Genomic DNA, 18,643 nt, shown 5'->3' with positions numbered 1-18,643 from the left:
ACACTAGCTGCGCCCCCCCCCCCAGCAGACCAGGGACACGGGGAGCAGAGCCGCAGCGGCAGCGGGGTGCCGCGCCTCTGAGGCTTTGCTCTGGCAAAGCCTCTGAGGCGCGGGACCCCCCACGGCTGCGGCTTCAGTCAGGGTGCCTGTGGTCTGCTGGGGACGGTCCCCAGCAGACCACAGGCACCCGGACTGAAGCCGCAGCCGCGGGGGGGTCCCGCGCCTCTGAGGCTTTGCCAGAGCAAAGCCTCAGAGGCGCGGGGAACCGCCGCTGCTGCCGCTTTGACTGAAGCGGCAGCAGCGGCGGTTCCCCGCGCCTCTGAGGCTTTGCTCTGGGAAAGCCTCAGAGGCGCGGGACCCCCCCGCGGCTGCGGCTTCAGTCCAGGTGCCTGTGGTCTGCTGGGGACCGTCCCCAGTAGACCACAGGCATCCAGACTGGAGCGGCAGCAGCGGGGGTTCCCGCGCTTCTGAGGCTTTGCTCTGGCAAAGCCTCAGAAGCGCAGGAACCCGCCCGCTGCTGCCGCTTGGGTCCCGGTGCCTGTGGTCTGCTGGGGACGGTCCCCAGCAGACCACAGGCACTGGCACCCAAGTGGCAGCAGCAGCGGTTCCCGCGCTTCTGAGGCTTTGCTCTGGCAAAGCCTCAGAAGCGCGGGAACCCGCCCGGTGCCCCTGGTCTGCTGGAGACGGTCTCCAGCAGACCAGGGGCACCGGAGCAGCTTACAAACGGGGCTTTCTCGCCCCGACTTCCGGGGCGAGAAAGCTCCGTTCGTAAGTGCAGATCCGACGTAAGTCGGGGACTGCCTGTATTGTACTTTCCTTCACACGGTTATTGGCCCCTCGAGTTTCATTAAGTATATGGCAGTGGTGGCTGTCTACCTGAACAAGACTAAGCCTCTCAGTCTCCTTAGCTACTTTGTTTCTGATGTTATCATAATAAATAGTCAAGCAGTAAATGCAGACAATTGTAGATAAATTGCACCATCATGACTCTGCTGAGATTAAGAATATAAAATCCTGTTTAAAATGTTAACTGGTTAATTGGCCCACCATGTCATGCTGCAAGTGGGGGGCTGCTCTGGTCTGGCCAGGTTGGAGCATCCCCCACCTGCAGTGCGATGCAGTGGGCTCAGCCAGGCTAGAGCAGCCCCTAGCTCAGCATGGGCAGGGTGCTGCTCTGGCCGCAATGCTTACCAGGTAACTGGTTACCCTTTTACATCTCTCACTGAGCTATAATGAACATTTTGGGAAAGCTGTGTTGCAGTCGCTATTTAAGTAAAATCCAAGACCCATCTCCCAATGGTAGTGCTTATAAATCATCTCTGAGTGGACTATATGTGTGCAACCACTTAAAGAACTACAGTTACTTACTTGTATTATAATTGTTCTTCAAGACATTGGTACATTTGGGTAGTCCCTGACCCATCCGCCACCTTTTTCTCTGTATTGTTGTGCAAAGGAATTGAGGATGGTGCCACCAGTATTCAGCCTTGGGAGGGGACAGGAGAATGTACTGCCCCAGTGGGTGTTTCTGTAGGAAACTATCTAGTTCCACTGTACTGAGCACATGCACACCTGAGTGGAATACACCTGTGCAACAACATCTCAAAGTTAATAATTCTAGCACAGCGAAGTAGCTGTTTATATAGCATCATGGAACGACAGTGCTTGTCTGTTAACCATGGTTATGCTGTAAGAAAGGCCAGAGAGGAGGAACAGTTGGGGAGCTCCATTCCCAAGTGCATTAACAGTGTTGTAAAAGCATTTTATTAAATTACTACCAAGAATTGGAAAACTTAAACAACAAATAGTCTTGCAGCACTTTGGAGACTAACAAAACATGTAGATGGTATCATGTGCTTTTGTGGGCACAACCCACTTCTTCAGATGAAACAAGAATTGGACAGGAGGAGCCTCTTTGTCCATGTCCCTAGGAAAGCAGGTATTGTTTAGAACATCCATGCTTTTGGTGTCCCTAAACCTCCAAATGCCTGCAGCTGGGACTGGCCAAAGAAGGATGGATTACTTGAAATTGCTCTGTTTATTCCCTCTGAACCATCTGGCACTGGCCACAATCAGAATCCAGGATAATGTGCTAGATGGACCATTGGTCTGATCTAGTATGGACATTCTTATGTTCCTGTAATAGAGGTTAGATATTTAGGAGCTATATAGCCTATAAACTGACTGGGTGTTGCGGGAATTTCTGTGTAGAGTTAAGTGTAACCTTTCTCCACACACTAAAATCTGGAGCATGGATAAATTCCATTATCATGAAGTCAGGCTGAGGAATGAGTGCCATGTCAGTGCAGCAGAATTAGTGCAGAGAGCAGAGTTGTCATTATTGCTCAAAGTCTGAGTAAAGAGCAGTATGATAAGTAACACTATTGCTAGGTAGCTCTGTGGTCCAACCATGATGGTAGTTTAGTGATCAATTGTATTTGACAACATAATTTACTCTAAGGCTGAGTTATCAGATCAAAAAGGAGAATTTGCCATTTCTTGGCAAACTTACTTATGTTCACTTATTGGAAAGATGACTAAGGAAGAAAAACGTTCTTATGAATTTCTCTCATCCTGTAACTAAGGACATAGCTACACAGCAAGTATCAGAGGAGTAGCTGTGTTAGTCTGTATCCACAAAAGCAAACGGAGTCCTTTGGTACCTTACAGACTAACAGTTATTTGGGCATAAGCATCTGATGAAGTGGGTTTTTGCCTATGAAAGCTTATGCTCAGATAAACCTGTTAGTCTTTAAGGTGCCACAGGACTCCTCGTTGTGTCTACACAGCAAGTTACTGCATAAGAAGCCAGCAGCAGCTTACTGTGCAGTAATGTCCAGTATGAACATTGCTAAAGGACACTGAAATATGCAATAATCCTTAATCCTCTGAAATACAGTAAAGATTTCACCTCTAAAATCTGGGATTCTGTGGTCCAGCATAGAATCATTGAGCTGGAAGAGACCTCCTGAGGTCATCAAGTCCAGCCCCCTGCCCAAGGCATGACCATGGATGTTCCAGGATCAGAGTTTCCAGGCCTGCTGCAGGGCAGTGGGGGAGCAGGAGCCTATATCCAGCTCAATTGGGCTGTGAGGAGGGAGCCAGGAGCCAGCACACGGCTTAGTTGGGCTTTGAGAGGGCTGGAGCTGCGTGGCTCATCTAGGCTGTTGGGGGCCAGGGATCTGGTACATGGCTCAGCAGGGCTGTGGTGGGGAGGGGAGGCCCAGAGCTGGTGCACAGCTCAGTTGGCCTGCGGGAGCCAGGAGCCATGCACAGCTCTGTTGGGCTATGAGGAGCTGGAGCTGCGTAGCTCATCTGAGCTGCCGGGGGGTGAGGAGAGGGGCAGGGAACTGGTGCGCAGCTCAGCTGGGCTGTGGGGAGTGCCAGGAAGCCAGCTGTGGGGAGCCTGAGATGACCTTCCCTGATCCAGAAAAATCCCTTATCTAGGATCAGTCCGGGCCCAAGGGTGCCAGACCAGGAAGGTGCAACCTGTAGTTCAATATATATGATAGCTTAATTCTCTAAACTGCTCTATACTAAGGCCACCATGCTGCTGAAGGAGAACATCCACATGGAAGCTGAGGCACTTGAATTTATGCCATTAACATATTTAATGTATTCAGCTTACTTTTCTTGAGTTTCCAGTGTAGACAAGACCTCATTTTTCAGATCTTTTTGTACCCCAAAAGGTTACAGGCTTCTCTGTAGCAATTTTTGGGAATGAAAATTGCAAACCATATCTGCTACCTCACTCTTGGTTCTGTCTTCCTTTTGAATCAACTCTCTTCTCTCCAGAGTGCCCAACAACTGTTGCCCATGAGCCAACAGCGTACATCTAAGTCCAATTGTTTTAAAGGAACACCATCAACAGAAAACATGTTTCTGTGAGGGAATGGTCTACCTGCATAGTAACACCTAAGTCTACTAAAGCTGAAAGAAATCAGTGGGGGGGAAAAGGACATTTATTTTGTGCATTAGACATCAATTTGAGTTACAGAGTATCTTTTCCTTTGCTGGGAAGAGCCTTTGAACATCATCAAGGGAGTAGAAAAACTTAGTTTTAAAAAAAAATGGTCTGGTAGCACTTTATAGACTAACAAAACATGTAGATGGTATCATGAGCTTTCGTGATAGGAAAAAATCAAGATATCTGTTTACACAGTGCTTTTTCAGAAAATGTTTTTTTTTTAAATTAGCCAAATTTAAAATAATTCAAGTTGATAATATCTCTTTAAATAAAGAGTCTGGCTTAATTTTTCAAAATGATATACACTCACAAGTTCCATTGATATTATTTTTGAAAATTAGGCCACAGATTTATTTGGTATAGGATAAAAAATAAAATTAATTCAAAATTATTTATTTTTCTCTGAGCCAGAAAGCTTACAGCCTCAGTTTAAGCATGTCTCTAGAAATGTATCATTTCTCAAGCTGGCTGAGTATCTCTTTTTTCACGCCTTGGTATCCCACTTCTCTTTGATCTGGAAATGCAGCATTTACCACATTCAGATAAGCAGTTGTGAAGGGGCCATTTTCTTTTTAGTTTCTACACAGTAATTCAATATGTTTATTCCTACAGTTCAGCCATGGTTAATAATTGATATATAATATAGGTGTTTCTCCTTATATTGTTTTGTATTCTCTTCTTACAGCCTTAGTGTTTGAGTACTGATTTGCATTTAATAAAAAAGGCTTCCTTGCTTCCCTGCAAAGGCGTTTAATCGAAGAGAAGGCAACCAGCAGAGGTTCACATAACATTTCATTAGTCTGTCTGATTGTTTTTGACACTTCTTTGAAAAAGTGCTTCATTACCATGCAAATAGAACTAGCCTCTGTTCTGGGAATAATTGTCATCTAACATAAGATGATGAACATAGTGATACATTTCACAAGATTTTGGACAGCAAGATACTGATCATCACAGAGGTTTTCTAGTATGATATAGCCTCGTATTCAAATAAGGTACAGAAAACGTGCATTCTTTGCAAACATAGTTTCTTGTTCATTTCAGTTATATGAGGACGAATTTAAAAAAAGATAGCAGGAATAAGAAATAATTTTTTTTCTCTTGACATCACCAGCCCAGCATGGTTTTGCCCAATAGACTGGTCAGCGCTCAGAATCTTTTACCTCACTCCTGTTTTCACAGTTTAGATTAATTCTACTTTGCTGAAAAGTAGTATTAAAGTGTTTCAGTTCACTCTTCTCTTCCCTACCCACAAAATGTTACAAGTATTGGAACTCAAAACAGAGAAAATCTTGCAAGGATCATGTAAGTGTTTTAATATACATGTGTATTATTATTATTTATTTAATATAATCATATGTGTCTTATTCAGACATAGATACATCCTCAAGGGCTCTTGAACTCAGCTAGATGCAAAACCTGCAATCTCAAAACAATCCACATATTGTGCCTACTGATCAACAAATTCTATAATCTAGAAAGCTGATCTTTGTAAGATTTCCTCTGTTTTGAGCAACTAATAAATATAAACTAATAAAGGAGTCTGTATCTTGAGCAGGAAATATAAGGCACCTCAAAAGTGCATCTGTGACTGGAATCTTGGCAGAGCTAACTAAGATTACTCAATTAGGGCAAACTTCAAAGAATGGGCGAGTCACTCCCCACTGCTGGTAGATATTCCAATATTAAGATTTACCAAGCCATCATAAAACAGCTTCTGTAATATCTTACTGGGTACCCAGAAGACAACAGAGTTCCCTTAAAGCAAGCCAGCATTAGGCCATCACCCAGATACTCTTATCAAATGTAATGAGGATCACGAGATCTTATTAATCACATAAGAAAAATCTCCCAGTCCCAAAGGATTGGGCACATTACCCCCCAGGTTAATGAATATTTCAGATCCTCCTCCAAATACATGTTGTAGCCAGTCCTTAATACCTAAACTCATTTATTTAAACAAAAAAAAAAAAAAAAAAAAAGAGGGAGGGAGTATTGATTAAAAGATCAGTATCATAGCAGTCATGAATACAGTTCTGAGATCAGATTTCATGAGCTTTGTAGTTGCAAATAGTTCTATAGAGCATCAGTCCAGAGTTATCAATTCAGTATCCATTTTAGCAATACCAGAGTATCCTGGGATCTCAAATTTAAAGCTTTCTCCATAGATTATCCAAGCAGATATGAGCTAAAAAGGATCAGCTTCCAAAGCATCTTCATACAAATTCAAGCTTCTCTTGACAGCTTGAAGTAATTTTCGTTAGTCTCTAAAGTGTCACGGGACTACTCATTGGTTTTAAGCAAACGATAGATGATCCTGGAGTCTTATTTCCCAGTCATTATCCATACTTGGCTACATGGATTAGCATAAGGCACTTGCTCCTTTACAATCATAAACAGGTGATTGGCTACATATCTCAAAGATAATTCAATACAGTGTCATTACTGTATGTATAGTTCATTTAAATGTTAATATCTCCTTTTGATTTCTGAACAGAATACAACATAAACATGACTCATTTTATTACATTGTTAACATCTAACAATATACATGCAAATACACAAAAACACAAACATTAACTACCAGTATGTTGAATGTGGGTTATTTATCCTTCAGTTATTAACCTTTTCATGTCCATACATCATAGCATCTCTGGCATGAAAATTTACTGGGTTTAAAAAAAAATCACTTTTCATCCACCTGTATTGTTACCCATCTAGCAGAAGAACAACAGCTTAATGGACTGGACCAGTCACCAGAATTTTCTATTACAAATGTGCTTGACCTCCAGGATTTTTGTTGTGTTTTCAAGACAGGGTTCTTTCTACATGAGTCTTGTTTGAAAATTACGTCAAAAACCTATGTGCAAAGTAATAGTACATGACAATATAATCATATACTAAAGTAATGCAAATACAAAAGGAGACTAAGATTGCACAGACGATCTTAATTCTGGCATTTTCTAACTTGTAAGTGCTTGACTTTGCAACCTTAATCTTCCTCTGATGTAGTTTTTGACTCAGATAAATGAAGAAAGTTTACAAATGAGTTGCTCTGGACATTTGTCTTTTGGAATTCACGCAGCTGGAGGCATAGTGATTTAATGAGCTAAGGATCATTAAGGATATGATTTGGTCTTGGAGATTACAGATGCCATTGCTTTAACAGGTCTCCATGACTACTTCCTCTTGAGCTTCAGGGTGGGTGCGTCTCGGGTTTCAGCTTCAGCTCCACAATGATCAAACCATCATTTTGTACATTTTTTTTCATGTGACTCTTCCAATAATTTTGCTTAATTTTTACTATGACCAAATCATATCCATAATGATCATCCTGCCATGTCATACGTTTATTAGGCTCTGTAGAGCAGGTTTGAGTGCCTCCTTGAATGGGACATTTCAGAGAAAAATCCTGAGTGCTTTGAATCCAGGGCGACTGAGTCTTTCTCCATCTTGTCTCACCCAGTGAAGGTCTGGAGAGTTATTGAGCATACACCATTTGTTCCAAATGGGAATGCTGTATTCAGGCTGGGAATAGCTCAATAGAAATCTAATCATAATCCCTGGTTGAAAATGTTTTGGATAGCTCAGTAAGTTTTGATTGGAGCTTGACTAGGAGTGGGCTTTTGAGGAGACAACTGGGAAGAAATCATCTTGGTCATATACCTACTTGAAAGGAATTTAGGAAAACCTATCTGTGTATTCTAGATTGGGCAAAGATGGTTATAAAAATCTAATTTATGGGTATAGAAGTAAAAAAAAAAAAAAAAAGATGTTTTGCTTTGCTTTCATTTTTTTTTCTTGTCAATCCCTCAGTCAATTCCAAATTCATATTTGGGCTTATTGCAATATTACAATGCAAAACACCATCTAACAATAAGCAAGAATTTATTATTGTATTTCCATCCTTCTGTTACATGTCATAAACCTTATTAAAGAAATGTGAGGTAATTTTGCTTCTATTTTTTTTTTTTTTTTTTGTGGCATCTACAGTCATTTCAGATTAAAATGACACAACAATATGACTGAGTTTGAATGCTCTAGTATACACTGTCTAAGATAGTTGATTAATTGTACAGTTACACAGGAAGCAATGGTGTGTTAAAAGCATGTTGGCAGATCATAATAGTGCTTCATGGCAGTTGGCAGATAAAGTACAGTAGATGGACTGAACAGTTTGGTAAACCTTTACTAACAAAGATTGAAAACTATATGAAACTAAGAACTAGCATTTGCTATATTCAGTACTCTCCTGTTGTTGGAAACCCATTGAAAACCTGCTTCAAATCACCATGTAAAAAAGAAGAGCTTTATAGTATTGCTAATTTGGAAGTTTCCTAGCATATAGGATTCATTTCCAGTACTGACAAGCCATAAGGGTTATAGGAATGTAAGATCAAGTCATTTTGATTACCATCTTGCTTTTATTCTTTACAGTTAGATTGGAATTGAATTGATTCGCAACTCCAGTATATAATTTCTAAATTGGGAACAGTACTACACAATGGGGATTGCTCACAGGGCAATATATGATGCTTAATTAGTTGTTTGTAATGCACTATTGCATTGTTCTAAAATCACCAAAATACAAATACTGTAGTCCTGTGTCTGGAGGCCTAATCATTCCCTTAGGTTTCTGGCATTGTTAGAGGACTCTCCCTTGAAAAACATCCTAATGCTTGGCAGTTGTATGAACCCACACTTAAACAAGAGCCACTTGTACAGCAGGCGGCTGGTGATGACTTAAAATTCCCACCCTTCAACTTTTTATAAAGGAATCAGTTAAATCAAGATCTCTTAAAAAATTAATCAACCCTTCCCAAAAATCTAATTTTTTTTTTCATGGTGGTGGATAGCAGTTTACTGGGGGTAGAGGTGGACAAGGGATGGAATGGTTAGATTTTATAGTTCAGGGGTGGCCAATCCATTTAACGAGAGCCAAAACAGCAGCAGAAAAAATGCAAAGAGCCACACCAGAATTGTCAGGCCCAAAAAACGAAACAAAACAAAAAGCCCCCCAGAACAGAATTGTCAAGCGAAAACAAAAAAATTTAAAAAAAAATAATTTTTTTAAAGGAGGCTGCCCCTTTAAGATGGCCACATCTTGGGCACCATTTTTAAAATCCTGCAGCTCCGACCCGATAAGCACAGGGAAGCCGGGGGTGGGTGGGTGGGGGCATTTGGAAGGGATGCAGGAATAGCTTTGCGAACCATACTTTTTGGGAGCAAGAGCCACGGGTTGGCCACGGCTGCTGTAGTTGAATCTCCAGATATTGAGTGTAAGTTCTACATTCAGTCTTAGGCTCTCAGCACTGTAGCCTGGTTCACATTGGCACTTTACAACACCATAACTTGCTGCACTCAAGGGAGAAGGTGTTTTTTCACACCCCTGAACCAGAAAATTACAGTGCTGTAAAATGCCAGTGTAGACTTGATCTTAGTACAGTAGCAAGCAATATCTCAAACAGGGAAAGAATTTGCAGTAATGTATTTGAGTAACTTAGAAATCCCAGTTGTAGGCAATAATTATGTGCCAAATTTTGTAATTGTTTCTCACTAGAAAAGGACAACTATGACTTGATTAATATACATTTTGATCACCTGTTTATGAAAACGTTAATTTTCTGAACTCTGTTTTCTTTTGTCATAAAAAATGCTGTTTGATCTGTGGAAGGAGGCTGCTAGGATACTGTCAGAATTATTTTTCTTGTGGGTACTACTTTTCTTTGGTTTAAGTCCAATATATTAATTTCTGTATATTTGAGGATAAGATCTCACTCTTGATGCATTTACCACTAAGATTTCTACATGGAGCCTGTCTTATTCTGGTAGTGGGGCTATGTGTATGCAGATATAACAAAGTACTTCGTGTAGTATGATAGCAGTGCAGTTTTATGCTATTTGCAAATACCCAGATCACTATATTCATTTTCTTTCCTTGTAAATCAGAAGAATAAACTGACTCCTAGCCAAACATAAAAATAAATAGAATTGTCTCTACTTTCCACTTGTATTAGACCTTATGTTTAGTGTTTGGTTCCTGTCATTTAGCATTGAGTAGTATAGATTGACTCCCACCTCCAACTGACCCAGGATGTTTCCTGCCATTGCTGCTTGTTAAATGTTCAAATAGGTTATTTTGTGCTTTCTTCCATGCTGCCCCTCATGGTTGGGAGAAGCTCTCCATAAATATCAGCAAGACATGCTCAATATCTTCTATTGAAACTCTTCTTAAAACTCTCTTGTGAGGCCTACAAAAAAAACTTAGTGGGGTCAAAGACTTCCCTATGCTTTATGAAAATTGGCAAATGAATATGCATAACTCAAATATGCTTTAGACAAAATAACTCATGTAACCTATCCATTTTGATATTCCAATTGCTGAATATGTATATCCTATTTTTGAGCATGTATCATTCTTGTATGTGAAGTTATAAAGTGTGGATCTGTTTATAATTGTAAATGTGCTAATGAGAGCCATTGATGCTCTGGTCCTTAATGACTCAGTACTCAGACCAACAACTTGTAAATGGACATGTTTGTCCAGTAAGCTCAAACTGTTGCTGGTCCTAGAAAGACACATGACCATGCCACCTGATTCTGGAATTAATTTAGAACCTGGTATTTTCCCCAAGAGGATGGGGAGTGTGCAACAAAGGGTTCCTCCCTGGGGGAAAGTCTGTTAAGCAATGGGAAGCCATCAATCTTTTTGTCTTCAGCTGGCCTTTTGAAAATGCCTGGTCCACCCTTAGAGGATACCTGTCAACAAAGAACTTAGAAGAAGCTGTAGATCCAAGTCAGAGTAAAAATTGACTCTGACTTGAAGCTTTTACCTGAGATAGAAACATCTCTTTAGGGCATGTAATAAGTTTCTTAGTGGATTAGAGCTAAGCGTTTTTTGTTCATTTTAATTTAGTACTTACTTTGACTGTTTTCACTTGCAACCATTTAAATTCTACTTTTTTATAGTAATAAAAACACTTTTGTTTATTATCAAGTCCAATGTAAATAATTGTTACCTGGAAAGACCTTAGAGAAACCTCATCTGTAAAACTTTTACACAGAGTGAGATGGATTTGTTTGGGGTTTTGGTCCATTTTGGGGGTTGGTTTCTTGGGTGCTGAGCCTTAGAACTGAGACCTGCTAGAGCTGAATTAGTTCAGTGTCTGTGGTGTTCTGCTGAGGTGGGGAGGGCAGTAACTCCAACTTTGTGCCTTGTCTGGGGAAGGATGGAGAATCTGACCCAGCAGGACAGGGTGGTGGGGAATCCCAGAGAGCAGGAAGGCAAGGGGTAAGTAGGGATGTGGCAGCAGGAGGGGGGTGAAGGAGAATGTGGTCAGGATGGGAGGGGAAGGGGTTTCACTGAGGGAGATGGGGTGATGCTGGGGGGGGCATCATGGAGCTGAGGGGGGAGTGAGGCTGGAACAGAGAAAATGTGAAGGGGATACAAATTGTACTTGGCAGAAGCTGCACTTTCCTTTACTCCCCACTTCTTTGCCTCCCTTCTCAGCTAGTTATTTGGCTGCATTCTCACCCTTTCACCTTTTCCACTTTACTCCGCCAACCCCCTCCTGCCCCCAAACTCCCTCTCTTAGCCCCACCCCACACCCTCGCCTGCTGCCAAACTCTCTTATAGACCCTGCCCTCCTCACTCCGTACTACATCCCCATCCCCCTCACTGGAGGTCCTGTCCTGCACATTGAACCCCTCATTTTTGTTCCCACCCCAGAGACTAAGAGGGGGGGTCCACAAAATCCACTAATTCTGGAACACTGGAGAAGAGTGAATCTGGTCTATGGGACTCCCTGAACCTCAGTCCTCCCTGTCCCTTCCCCTCACCCCATGGGGCTGGAGTGCCAGAAGAGTGGAGTGTCTCAGTTGGGGGGGCCACATCAGTGAGGGTTGGGGGGGGAGTTTTTTTGCTTCTCACTTGTTTGTCCCCGACTGATTTTTTTTTTTTTTCCCCTGTGGGTTAGTGGCCCCTGATCCAAAACAGGTTCCCCACTCCTGCTATAAATAAAACATTGAAACCTTTTGTGTTGGACATAATGTTTTACTTTATTTAAAATGAAGTTTGATAAACTAACTTGAGAGAGTTAAAATGCTTAATCTGTTTAATAATTTAACTGAAACCGTTCTCCCTGGCTGCAGCCCTAGCAAAATGGCTCAGGTGTAATTATATAATTAACGGTGAGTTTCCATTAGCAACGGGTAGTCCTTGGAAAGGTTTGGAGAGGGCAGAGCCTCAAGAAAGGGGTGGGGTCTCGGGGAAGGGATGGGGTAGATCCTGGCTTGCCCTCACATTTAAAAAGTGATCTTGGGTGCAAAAAGGTTGGAGACACTGATCTAAAGGCATGTCTACACTGCCCATGGGAATAAGCCTCCCAGCACAAAGACATACTTGTGCTAGCCTCAGCTCAAGTTAGTGCACTAAAAAGAGCACTGTGGCTACTACATCTCCAGTGGAGACTTGGGATAGCTCCGATCCAGAGGTGTGGCTGGGTTTGAGATCCTGACCTGTTTTCTGAGTCACAATGTCCCCATTGCTATTTTTAGTGCATTAGGTCAAACAAAACTAACGTGAGTTTGAGTACCCAGGAGGGGTACCCAGCTGTTGTGTAGACATAGCCTTAATGCAGTCCAGTGAATCACTTCAGCCATGGGCTTGATAGCATGAGTTAACAGGTATTCTAACATGATTCCAGTGCGGTGATAAATATGATGTAGCACTTTGGTCTGTCATGTTTAATATCAGCTAGTCATGGCTAATCTGATACTCTATCTAGATTAGGAAAAATAAGTGACATTTTAAAATACTCTGGGAAACAAATTTTGTATAATGTATTTTTGAACACCACTTGTACGTAACGTAAATAGCCTTTAACACCTTGAAATTCATGTTGGTCCCTCTTAATTGTGAGGAAAGTGTTAGAAATGATGAATTGACAGAGCTCCAGAAATATTGGCAAGATCTTCCAGTTTGCAGCAGAAACAATCTCTCTGCCTGATGATGTGTGTTTTGTTTTAAAGGCTAATGTGCCAATAGAAAATATGTTCCATGAATTCTAACCTACCATCCCTTTTCAGAGTCTCTAGGTTTACGCACTAAAGTTTTCCGGAAGATTGAGGAACTGAGGATCAAAGTGGATTCTGTTTCTCTTGGTATTCCTGATGAATTCTTATGCCCAATAACTAGGGAGCTAATGAAGGAACCTGTCATTGCAGCAGGTATGTATGTGAGCTGCTTCAAATTTATTAAAGCAAATTGTTCAGGTGTAAGGATTAGTACTAAGGAACTATTTATTAATTAATGTATAAAAAATGTGAAATGCTTGCATTTTAAATCTCTGGTATCCTTAAAAGTATTCTGATTCCATCAAGGTAAAAATTAAATTTATTCTTCTGATATTGAGATACATAAAAATGTTTAAGTGCCTCTCTTTTGTGCATATGCAAATTGTGTAATTACAAGCCTAATTACACTGTTTTGCACAACTGCAGGATGTACGTACACACAAGCAAACCCGTTAAAAATGGCAATGTCTGTAAAAATAGATATGTGAAGTGTATCATGTCACCAAAAAAGTTCTATGGAACTCAAACCCCAACTACCACCCAAATAGATCTTTGTCTTATCAGACATGCTGCACCTTCCAGTAAACGTTTATGGGATGAGGCCCTAATTGCACAGATGGTACTCTCACATCTGTTGTCTTTGCAACTGTATCTCAGCCATTATGATATTCAATGATTACATTATTTTTTTTGCACAGGACTCCTGTCTCATAGGGCATGTATGTTTACACTGGGGAGTTATTTCGAAACAAGGCAAGCATCCACACTCTCAAGCCAGTTGTTTTGAAATAATGGGCTTGTTATTTCGAAATAAAGCTTATTCCTCTTCACAAGCAGGAGTTATTCAAAATAGTTATTTGAGGAGCTAGTCTGTAGAACACCTTCTTCATTAGTTGGAAGCTTTGTGTGACTAAAATGGGACTCCAGGAAGAGAGAGAATCTCATGGTCAGAGCTCGATAAATACACTAGCCCGTTCACCTGTGGCAAGTAGATTTTGCCAACTGGCGAGTGCAGGGGCGGATTGGCCCGGTGGGCCGTTGTAACAGGCTGGTCGAAGCCTGCACTATGGGTGGCGCTGCCCCATCCGATCCGCCAGCCGGGCGGAGGAGCAGAGCGCTGCCGGAGAGGGGGAACTGGCGATTCTCAGCGCCGGGCTGCCCGCATGTAGCTGTGGCGCGAGGAGGCGGGGCGCTGGCAGACAATTTTAAAGGGCCGCGGCAGCTCTGCTCTGGCCGCATGTCCCTGGCTGCGGCGCACAATAGAGCCAGGCGCCACCCCACCGGCTCCATTCCTGCCACGGCCCCAGCCCCCTCACCGGCAAGAGACCGCTCCCGGCCGACCGCCCAGCTCGCTGCACCCGCCCCGTCTGGCTCCCACCACCCATTTCCCACGCCGCCCCTCCACCCCGGATCCCCTGCTCTCCCTCTGGCTCTGCGCAGCCTTGCACCCTGCTCCCCCCCAATCCCTGCCCCCCCAGCTCTGTGCTGCTCGTTCCCTGCACTGCCCCTAGACCCCGCTCCCTCTGCCCCTCCCGTTCCCCGCGTCCCATTCCCCGTGCCTCCCCCACACACTGCTCCCTCTGGCTCTGTGCCTCCCATTCCCCGCGCCACCCCTCCCCCCCCCCACTGTTCCCTGCACCCCTCTGGCTCTATGCTGTCTCTGCACCCTGTTTCCCCTGTGGGTCAGCAATAAAGGGTGCTTGTCCATAGAGAGGGGCTGGACAGGCCAGGGAAAAGGCTGCTGTGACCCAGCAGCGAGTGAAAGGGTAAGTTCACTTGAAGTGCCTTTGGGGGAAGGTGTTGGGAGAAGGCTTGAAAGAATGGGTGGGCATGAGGAAGGTGGAGATGGAGCAAGTCATGTGTGAGGGAACAGGGTCATGAGGGGAATGGGGGCAGAGGGTGCTGAGGGGGTGGGTATCAGGGAAAAAGAGGGCAAAGGGGGCAAGGGCAGTGAGGGAAGGGGGAGGCACCACAAGGGTGCAAGTGCCTGGGGATTCTGGGGGTGAAGCGGAAGGGCAGGCACCTGCAGGGGATGCCAGAGAAGAGAGGCAGGGCAGGTGTGTAGAGGGAAATGTTAGGAGAGGGGATGAGGAGGGGTAGCTCACATGATCAGAGTGGGGCTACTGGAGGAGTGGGCACAGGGGGGAGAGAAGGGCTGGCGGAGGGGGGCAGGTCTCAGGAGGGCTGAGGGCAGTGAGAAGGGCAGGAGTCGGGACAGCAGAGGAGAGTGAGGAGTTGGGGGGCAGCAGGCACCAGGGGAGCTGATGGAGCAAGGGGAAGAGACATGGCAGTAGAGGGAAAAGGTAGAGGTTTATAAGATATTTATTAATAACTTGGGTGATATTTATTAAGAACGTATTAGTAATTACTGTTCTTATTCTTATTAGGAATTTATGCCATTAAAAAAACACTTTTTGGGGGGGAGGGTGGCGAGTCCCTTTTTTTGTCTGGCAGGTAGGGTTTTCCATAATTTGTCGAGCCTTGCTCATGGTTAAAACAGTTGACTCTTGCTTTGGGGCTTTGAAATAGCTTTCCTGTCTGATGCTGGGCAAGTCACTTAAACTAAACTTTTCACTTACTGTGTGCTCTTCATTTCCTGCGTGCCTGACTTGAGATCTTGGTTATGATTTGCAAAAGCAGTAAGCACTCAGCTGCAACTGAAGTCAACGGAAGCTGTGTTTGTCTGTATAAAGTGCATTCTGAAAAAACAGGTAACTCAAATTAGACACCAAAAATTAGTATATTCTTTTTACTTTAAATGGGTAACGCCCCTCTCACATTATAAGGTTCTGTGATTTTTGTTGTATATTTATAAGGTACTTGGATATTGCAGTGATAAGCACTATAAAAAAAATTCATGTGGAAAGTTAATTTTGTGTCTACTATAGGGCTTGAATAGTGAGCAGTAAATAAGACTTAGCAATGAAGTTGAAAAAAAGTTGGATAACTGATCATTAAGTGAGTACTGTCCATCCTACATACTAAATGAGGCAGTGGTCCTGTGGAAAAAAAATAGTATGCAGTCATGACATTTAAAAGCTGTATCAATGCACATACACAACTGTCAGCCGACGGTCAGGGCAGTGAGTGGTGTGTGTGTGTGTGTTATACACCCGAAACTTCAACTGCTGAGACCAGGGTCCCTTCGCAGCGGGCAACCTGGAGGAGGTTGACGGGCGCCCCAACAAGTTTACAGGGAGAGCTTATTACACCTCAGATTTTAGCTGCTAGGATACACAATCCCTTCGCAGCGGGCAGCCTGGGGAGGCTGAGAGATGCCCCAACGGATCTGTCCCCTGGAAGCGACACGGTCCAACGCTCAAGTTCTCCCTATATCTGAAGTTCTTTTAAATTGTGCTTGGTTCTGTTACAGCAACTGAAGATGTCAGGTTAAAGCTTAAACAGTTACTATTTTATTGTTACAGGGTAAACTTAGCTGTTAAATGCTACTACTGTGTTACAGATAACACAGCCACTACAAAGAACAGGACAGAAATTACACTAATAAGTCACTTACAGGTACCATGAAACCCTTTTGGTTCTCTGAGCTCTTAGTAAATGCATACAAAATAGACACCTAGCAGGTATAATTTTCACCCCTGCGTTCCAGACTTGGCGTGGCCAGCGTCTTTCTCTCAATCCCTTGGGAAGAAGTAGGACGAGGTTGGGCGTCCCACAGACCTTGGGAGACAATCAATACCTGCCAGCAGGTGTAGATGATTGGAGCTCAAATGGGGTGGGCTACTAAACCCCCTTTATACCCCTTGGGTCACGTAGGCTTCTTCCTGGTCTCAAGTGGCCAATTAGGAAAAATGGCTTTGAATGCCAAGTTTCCCACGAAGGGTGCAAAGCATAATTCACACCTGGGAAAATGCAGACAATGGGCACCTCTGGTATGTGATGGGCGAAGATTCCTCTCCTGGGACAGTGCAGGCATGTCAATTACTGGTACTAGCCATCAGGGCGACGGGAGGCCTCCCAGTTGTCAGCTAGCACATTTACTGTCTGGTTTCTGTTTCTGGTAGAGTCAGGGACAGGCAGCACACCTGTGTTCCCAGGGCATCAAAGGCTGACTGCCTTTCTCTTGCTCTCTGGGGGAAGAGGGGGAGGGCTGAAACCAAGATGGGGTTCATGTCTGGCTACAACAACGGATCCACGTTAAGATTGCCCAGGCAACCTCAGTTCCAATATTGCTTAACTTCTGAATACCTGGAATCTAAATTTTCTTTTAACATAGTATTTTTGTGTATTGTTATACACACTATATATAATATCTCTCTTACACACTAGAGGGGCTGCACCCTCTGCTCGCTATGCTCGTCTATTCCCCCCTCCCCCCCGCCCCGGCTGCTTTCACTTTGCTAAGAAAGCCTGTTGACACTATGACGTCATTCTGTCACCTGGTGGGAACATTGTCATTCATCAGGAAAAAATTGTTTATACAAAGAAATATATCCTGATCCAACTTTTTGTATCTCATGCATCACAAGAAAGATTAGTACCAGGGACTTGATCACTGTCTTATAAGTACCCACAGGGAACAAATATTTGAAAATGAGCTCTTTAGTATAGCAAACAAAGGTACAGTATAACCCAGTGGCTGGAAGTTGACACTAAACATATTTAGATTGGAAACAAGACATTTTTAACAAGTTAACTAAACCTTAGAACAGTTTACAAGGGACGTGGAGTCTCCATCACTAGCAATTTTTAAATAATGACTGTGTTTTCTATATGATATGGAAATTATTTTGGAGAAGTTCTGTGGCCTGTGTCATACAGTAGGTCAGACTACATGAGCACAGTGGTAACTTCTGCTCTTGGAATATATGAATCTGAAAGTCTCCTCTGCCCTTGCTAATCCAGTCCAGCACAATGTAGAACTCCTTGGAGGCTGATTTATATTACACTAGCACATTTACCCCGCATTGCTTGAGTCCTTAAGGAGGGGTTCAGGGCAGAGGGCTAGAGATGTGGGGGGTGGAGGAAACAAGATTGCGGGGTGAGGAAGGGATCTGGGCAGGTGACTTTGTGGGTAGAGGAGTGGGTAGAGGAGTGGGTGGGCAGGAGTGGGTAGAGGAGTGGGTGGCCCCCTGTAAGCTGAGTGCTTGGGCAACTGCCAAGGAGAGATTAAAGGGCAGCCCAGGTGGTTAGCAGAGCACTCAGTGCACATCTGCACATGCCTTGGTGCATACAACAAAATTCACTCTAACCATGGATGGAAAAAATTAAAGGAACACTGGTAGGCAGAGGGGCCGAAGCACCTGCCCCCCTGGGATATTCATACCAGGCTGCTTGTTCTTTCCCTTCTTGTCTCTGTCAGGGAGTGAGAATGAAGTGTGCAGCTTGTCTTCCCCCTGCACTTCTCAGCCCGAGTGAGGAATGCAGCAAACTATCACTCCCTGTCAAAGGAGAACAGCCAGCAGTGTCACAGTACAAAGCTGGGGGAGGAACCTAATAACCCCCCCCCCCCCCCACACACACACACACACTTTCCCTAAAGGGTACTTGGGGAGTGGGAGGCTCAGGGCTGGAACGGACTCGGATGGGGGAGAAGGCGCACCTCCTGCCAGCCCCTTTCCTGCCTGGTGATTCTCTTTT

The 18,643-nt window shown here is 43.7% G+C and overlaps 1 protein-coding gene across 4 annotated transcripts in view; it reads left to right on the top strand.

Moving 5' to 3' along the window:
• The window catches only part of WDSUB1 (WD repeat, sterile alpha motif and U-box domain containing 1), an 83,543-nt gene that overhangs the window by 50,347 nt on the left and 14,553 nt on the right, over window positions 1-18,643 (top strand). For all 4 annotated transcript variants that reach the window (XR_012905173.2, XM_075933481.2, XM_075933480.2 and 1 more), the window contains exon 10: window positions 13,055-13,195. Coding sequence is in view for 3 of the 4 variants with exons in the window: in XM_075933481.2 (XP_075789596.1) it covers window positions 13,055-13,195 (141 nt within the window). In the remaining variant the exon portion in view is untranslated. The remainder of the gene's footprint in view (window positions 1-13,054; window positions 13,196-18,643) is intronic.

Source organism: Pelodiscus sinensis, chromosome 7, assembly GCF_052426305.1.
Source record: "Pelodiscus sinensis isolate ZL-2025 chromosome 7, ASM5242630v1, whole genome shotgun sequence".
Taxonomy (NCBI): domain Eukaryota; kingdom Metazoa; phylum Chordata; order Testudines; family Trionychidae; genus Pelodiscus; species Pelodiscus sinensis.
The sequence above is the reverse complement of the archived record's forward strand: the minus strand, read 5'-3'. Positions and strand labels throughout refer to the sequence as shown.